This window comes from Leguminivora glycinivorella, chromosome Z, assembly GCF_023078275.1.
Source record: "Leguminivora glycinivorella isolate SPB_JAAS2020 chromosome Z, LegGlyc_1.1, whole genome shotgun sequence".
NCBI lineage: Eukaryota > Metazoa > Arthropoda > Insecta > Lepidoptera > Tortricidae > Leguminivora > Leguminivora glycinivorella.
The window spans coordinates 26,337,900-26,345,450 of NC_062998.1; the positions used below are offsets into that span (position 1 = coordinate 26,337,900).

Here is a 7,551-nt window from a genome sequence, read left to right on the forward strand (position 1 = left end):
TGTGACAATGGTCGAAATTTTGTGGGCGCAAATAATGAATTTAAAAGATTCTTACAATCTTGCGGTGAATCCATCTCGTCTTACGCTGCCGGTGAATTCATAACGTTTAAGTTCTCACCTGCTTACTCACCGCATTTTAACGGTCTTAGTGAAGCCGGTGTGAAGGCTGCTAAGCATCATATAACTCGAATGGTAGGGAACACGAACCTCACTTTTGAGCAATTATCGTCTTTGTTTGCACAAGTCGAGGCAATTTTAAACTCTCGACCTATAACTCCCCTATCAGCCGATCCTACTGATCTTTATCCCTTGTGTCCCGGGCACTTCCTGATCGGTAAACCGCTCACTTCATTGCCATCTCCGGCGCTCACCGAACTCAATCCAAACCGTCTCAGAAAATATGAGCAAATTGAGCAGATTCGTCAACAATTCTGGGAGAGATGGCGCACCGAATACTTGAACGAGCTGCAACAACGATCGAAGTGGCGCATCACTCAAGGAAAACTCGCTGAAGGCGATATGGTGGTACTAAAGGAGGCCAACTTACCACCACTCAAATGGCGCATGGGCCGCATCCATCGACTGTATCCAGGAGCCGACGGCATCGCACGCGTCGCCGATGTGAACACGTCCAAGGGCCTCATTCGCCGCGCTGTTACAAATCTATGCCCCCTACCTAACGATGAGTGCGAAGAAGCTACTCGAAAACCCACAGTTTCCGAGGGGGGGAAGATGTCTACACTCACCCTTACCTGCTAATGGACGAACGAGGGGTCAGGCGCGCGAGAGGAGCACATATGACCTTTTACATCTAATTACCTCACATTCAATTACCGATCTGTCGACGCTCCGATCAAGCGCATCTTACTTACTATTTTTACATACCGAATTCTGTACTTATATCTGCATTTGTGGAAGCTGATTAAACAACTATACTGTACAAACTATCTACCCATCATTGAAGAGCACCGAATTATCCCACATCCTGTATAAATCTTCTTATTGATATACTAGCCGTGCCGTCTAGCCGTGTGGTGTCGGGTGAGAATAACACCACCCCTTTCTTCCCGTGGGTGTCGTAAGAGGCGACTAATGGATTAAGGCCAAAGTATTTCGTATGGGATATTAAGCCCCGAGACGATGACATCGAGTCTCCAAAAAGAAGGAAAACTAATATAAAACCCGGATCTGGAGCCACCGTTTAGGCGCAAGCCAGGCACCTGCGGCCAAACCGACACCACACGTATTGACCCGTCATTCCTGTGGAACATGTCGGGGAGGAGAGAGAGGGTGGTATGGGTGCTGGGCAAGCCCGTATTGCCATAAAGTCGTCTGTCCCAGGCGCAGCAGCATCCGCGGAGAGGGCACTTCGCCCACCTGCCGTGCAGGGGGGAAACAACACGGGGAGTGGCAGTTACCGGTTATAAGCCCGCACGAATAGGCGTCGTATGTGCGGGCGCCAGGGGCCACTCCCGACAGTAGGAGGATCCATCGAAGGTCCACTGATCAGTTACCGCCTGCTTCAAGTTGAGCAATCCTCGACCAATAAGGTACTGATCCGCCTCAGCGTTAACTTGTTTTGTCTGGGTGAACAGAACATAAGCTTAACAGCCGGACGTTAGCGCTGTAAAACCGACCACCTGCTCAGAATCAAAACAAAACATTTAAACCCAATATCAACGCTTCCTACATGCGCTATGCGACATGGAACGTCCGAACAATGAGGACGGGTTTTCCGAACACCTGTGAAAACCTTGATATCGCACAAGATCTGCGAAAGACCTACAATATCGACGTGGAGCTCAATAGGTTAAAAGTCGATATTGCAGCTTTACAGGAGACCAGGATTGAGGACGAAGGCTCTTTACGGGAAGCTCACTATACTTTTTACTGGAAGGGCAAGAGTTCCACGGAAACACGGGAGCATGGTGTAGGATTTGCGGTCCGTAATCAACTTATTGATGCTATTGAGACACCAGTAGGTGTATCTGAGCGCATCATGGTCTTGCGTCTTAATACAAAAAGCGGCTATGTCACCTTGATCTCCGCTTATGCACCGACGCTTCATTCCACATCCGAGGCCAAGGATCAATTCTACAACCAGCTTGATGAAGTGCTCCGCGGGGTGCGTCCATCCGACAGGCTACATATATTGGGCGACTTCAATGCTAGGGTCGGTCAGGATAATACTGACTGGCCTGATTGCCTAGGTGCGCATGGTGTCGGTAAGCTCAACGACAACGGACAACGATTGTTGGAGTTCTGCTCTAAGTATGAACTATGCGTCACCAATACATTTTTTAAAGGGAAATGGATGCGAAAAGTCTCTTGGATGCACCCCCGCTCAAAACACTGGCATCAGTTGGACCTTGCACTTACTAGAAGAAGAGACCTGCGCGAAACACTTCACACGCGGACGTACCACAGCGCTGATTGCGACACAGACCACAGTTTGGTTTCCACCAAGGTCCGACTAGTCCCAAAAAGGATCCATTCTGCTAAGCCTCTTGGCCGAAAGAGGATTAATCTTTTTAAGACCCGGGACCTGGAAGCAGTGGAATTATTCAGTGCTGCAGTACGTGACGAAATTGCGAATTGGGACAGTTCCGTATCAGCGCAAGCCGAGTGGGAAATGATTAAGTCTCTTCTCACAGACGCCGCGGGGAGGGTTTTTGGTTATCAAAAGGCAAGGTCTCACGACTGGATGCTTGAAAATGAGGAGCACTTACTTCCCCTTATTAACTTGAAACGGCAAGCTCTCATAAATTTCCGCCTTAATCCCTGTGATTCTGCACGAGAAGAGCTCAAAAAGGCGAAAGCCTCACTCCAGCGCAGCTCTCGTTTTTATGCAAACGCATACTGGACAGAACTCTGCCAAGGAATTCAGGCAAGCGCAGACGCAGGAAACATGGGCGGTGTTTATGAGGGTATTAAGCGAGCTCTTGGACCTCCTACAAAAAAGACGGCCCCTCTAAAAGAAGCTGACGGCTCTGTCATAACAAACAGCAGCCGTCAGATGGCAAGATGGGTGGAACATTACACCGGGCTATACTCGTGCCCAGTCGACATTCAACCAGAAACTGCAGGATTAATGCCGACCCTGGACACTTGGCACGAGTTGGACTCCGCACCTACCGTAGAGGAACTTTACCTGGCCGTCAAGCAGCTAAAACATGGCAAAAGTCCGGGCAAAGACGAAGTGTACACCGAAATCGTCAAGTTGAAGTGCATCCTTCCTGTCCTTCATAACCACCTGACCAAATGCTGGGAACAAGGCTGCGTGCCTCAGGATATGCGCGATGCTAATGTCGTCACTCTTTACAAAGGCAAAGGCGACCGCGGTGATTGTAACAATTACCGTGGAATATCCCTCCTCAGCATAGTCGGCAAAGCTTTTGCTAGGGCTACCTTAGCCAAACTACAGAAGCTGGCTGACCGCGTATATCCAGAGGCACAATGCGGTTTTCGGGCCCAACGGTCAACTGTCGATATGATTTTTTCACTCAGACAGTTACAGGAAAAGTGTAGGGAGCAAAGCAGTCCTCTTATCGTAGCATTTGTCGATCTCAACAAGGCATTTGACACTGTGAGTAGAGAGGGGCTTTATTCGGTTCTTGTCAATATCGGTTGCCCTCCAAAGCTCCTGAAGATAGTGCAGTCATTCCACGAGGGTATGGAAGCCACAATCCTTCACAACTGCGAAACATCGGCTCCCTTCGACGTACGCCGTGGCGTTCGTCAAGGTTGTGTACTGGCACCTACTCTCTTCGGAATATTCTTTTCTGTACTCTTGAAGGTTGCTTTTGGAGATGATCTACAGGGGATACACCTGTATACAAGAGCCGATGGTCAGATGTACAATCTTGCTAGGCTTAAGTCCAAACGACATAGAAAGGACTTTTTTGTAGATAGCCTTCTCTTTGCTGATGACGCTGCTTTCGTCGCTCACAGTGAGTCTCAACTGCAGACCATCATGGACAAATTTCAAAAAGCGTGCGACCTCTTTTCCATGTCGGTTAATGCCAAGAAGACCGTCATACTAGCGCAAGGATGTTCAGAACAGCCAACTATCGTGCTTAACGGTGCACCTCTAGAGGTGATCAGCAAGTTTTGCTACCTTGGCTCGCTTGTGTCGTGCAATCTTTCGCTTGACGCGGAGATCGACTCCCGCATCGGCAAAGCGGCCACAACGTTCGGGAGGCTCCGTACAAGGGCTTGGGACAATAAACATCTCACGGTAAAAACGAAAATTCTCATTTACCAAGCATGTGTCCTAAGTACACTTCTGTACGGTGCGGAAACTTGGACATCGTACGCAAAACAAGAACGCCGGCTGAACTCCTTTCACATGCGCTGTGTGCGGAGCATACTGGGCATCACATGGAAGGATCGCGTGACAAACGAGTCTGTTCTAGCCGAGGCACAGCTTCCTAGTATCACAGCCATACTAAAGAAGAGGCGACTGAGGTGGCTCGGGCATGTGTATCGAATGGAGCAGACTCGTTTACCACGTCAAATCCTGCTGGGAGAGGTTGCAGATGCAAAGAGACCGGTCGGACGGCCAATGCTGCGCTTTAAAGATTGCGTGAAGCGTGACATGGTCACATTTGATATTCCATGCAACCAGTGGCAGCGGCTGGCCGAAGACCGACCCACGTGGCGCCGTGTTGTCCATGACGGTCAATCCAAGCACGACAACGCCTGGTTCTCCTCCTTGAATGATAAACGCATGAGGCGTCACGAGCAGGCCTCTAACCCCCGCCCATCTGGGGGAGCATACACCTGCCATGTGTGCGGACGAGGGATCCTCTCTCGAATTGGGCTATACAGCCACGAACGTAAGTGTCGCAAGGATGCTGCTTAAATCATCTGTTATAGATGCAAAGGCCTGTTGTTGATATACTATATGTATTAAAATTACCGCATCAAAATCCGTTGCGTAGTTCTGAACATCTAAGCATATACATTATACATGGACAGACAGACATCCGGAATGGACTTTGTTTCATGCTATGTAGTGACAGACAACCCTCTTGAAATCAAATAGGCTGTTTTTGTGTGTCAACTTTGGAATTTGAAACATAATACTTTTCAGTACGAATGTTGCTTTTTAGCAGCTATGAAACGTCGTATCGCCATCGAGTAAGGCGTTTTTAGAAACGTCTCGGAGAGCAGAAGATGACTGTTGAAAGAAAGGTACAGTCGGCGATAAAAGCTTGTGCCAAAAATGAAATTTTTGCAAAAAACTTATTACAATTTACAGTGTGCTACTTTCCCGCACTAGTCCATATTAGCGACTAATGTCGTTTTATTTATCGGCACTCATTTCTAAATCAAGTATTATTTAACTCCACAACACATAACAATCCTAAGTGCTAAGACTTGCTTAATAAAGTTTACATATCTTTACCGAAATTATAACACTATAATCTAAAGTAGTAAATTACGTACTCCCTTATAAAGTCGGTGCCAATACCAAGAAGCTACGTAGATACATATATGACACTGATCTAAATGAAAATATAGCTATAGGTACCCAGTAATTTTATTCGAGGCACACTCTAAACTGATTTCCACGGTGGGAGCAACATCACACGCATGATTTGCGTTCCACAACAAAGGGACTCGGGATATTGAGTTGCAGTCGGGACACATTTGCATACGTTTCATGATATATATTCCATCAATACATGTTTGTAGTCTAAGTACCAATAAACTAAGAGTTTACTGCTTAATGACTTGGCTGTTAGAAAACTATGGTTCAATATTATTAATGAGTCTTGACTTCCCATGCAGCAGAGTTAATACTTCCAGTCAAAGAACAATCAAAATATGTTCGTGTTTAGTAAAATAAATATTACATAGATGCCAAATTACTATTTCCCTATTAATATTTTGGGCAGATAAGATCGTGTCAGATATTTTTTGCCATTCGTTGTGTATTACGGCTGCTTCTGGAGTATTTTTATATTAATGGAGTATTTCTATATTTATAGTAAACCACATAAAAAAATTCCTATGTTTTTGGACATACCTAGGATATTTTTTATGTGGTTTTCGTTTTTCTCTATAGCGGAAGTTGATTGTTTTGATGTTAATTAACGCCCCTTAAAATACCCGTGACTAATTTGGTAACACCTTATATTATTTCGGTCCTTATGTTGCTGTTAAAATACACAGCCAAATTATAATAGTACACTACGATACAAGTGCGGAAAAAATTAAGTTCGAAACGATTGACAATAAATTAAAACACGACCGAAGCGAGAAGAATTTCCTTTTCGCACGTGTATCGTACGACGTTTTTCAGTACAGATGAGCCTCCGAAGTTTGGACCTGGCATATAATGAATAACTTCTCGAACTAGTGCGTAAAAAAACGACCATGTGTACTGAAAAAATAATTATGTGTCCAATGAAAATGCCTGAATACTGGCACTAATAGGCCGTAAGTTATTATAACAGCAGCGTGGAAAGAATATACATAGTTACATTCAGCCTCCATAATACATCAAACGACACATTCAGAGCTATGATACCATTGAAAGTAATGAAGTTACGAGGAGGGCCCGCAATTGTGAAGTTTTAACAAAGGGGAGACAAAACGAACTTGCTCAGGAAACTAAAGCGTGAATCCTACCGAAAGTTTCACATTATCATAACGCTGAAAACGGCTTGTTGGTCGGTACGGGATGATTTAGGTGGTGGTACATGTTATCGTTCTATTTTACTGTTGAATTGTCTACACATTTAATAAAAAATATGTATATTCTATGAAAAAGTGTAGCAAATGTGTGCAGATTATTCTACGTTTATATACACCTAAATATGGAAATGAAAATCGTGTTCACAATTCTATGTTTTGATTTAAAAAAATTAAAACCGCCTGTAAACGTAGGTACTTATTGATGTAAGCTGAACTTAGTACTTATTTTTATAAGGTACAGTCGCCATCAGATATATAAGAGCGCCCGAGGTACTCAAAAATATCTGAACACGCCTCTAACGCCTAGGCAATAGAGGCGTGTTCAGATATTTTTGAGTAACTCGGGCGCTCTTATATATCTGATGGCGACTGTACCTAGGTATATTTGTAACAAAAAAAAGTTGATAGTTCCGCTGATTCTAGTCACCGTGATTACCAGTAAGACAAAAAGGTTTTACACACGGTCACCATTTATCCCTCACATTTACATGTAAGGAACAGTAATGTTAAATACCAAAAACTGAATTCAGATCGCGTAACATTTTTTTTTTAGAAGTAACATACATAGTCATAAAAACTATACCAACACAACATACCTTTCTTCACCCTTAAAATATTGATGATGAATTAATGACGACGACGACTCGTTATATCAACCGTGTTATTGACCTATGAAGCTGAGTCACTGAGTAAGATTATGACGATAACGCTCGGCCAATGGTAATCGAAAATTAAATTAATAGCAGATTTATAATGATAAACCAATTCTTGCTTTAATGATGATTATTTTTATTTAATTATATTTAAATTCGCGGGTTCCCACTGTCTTGGAAAATTTGTAAAAGA

At 44.4% G+C, this 7,551-nt stretch overlaps 1 protein-coding gene across 1 annotated transcript; it reads left to right on the forward strand.

The window, feature by feature from the left end:
* Positions 1 to 1,720: 1,720 nt before the first annotated feature.
* LOC125240437 lies at positions 1,721 to 5,284 on the forward strand. The gene is made up of 2 exons (XM_048148329.1): positions 1,721 to 4,237; positions 5,264 to 5,284. Exons 1-2 carry the CDS (start codon positions 1,721 to 1,723, stop codon positions 5,282 to 5,284), a joined length of 2,538 nt encoding a protein of 845 aa, XP_048004286.1.
* The last annotated feature ends 2,267 nt before the right edge of the window (positions 5,285 to 7,551 follow it).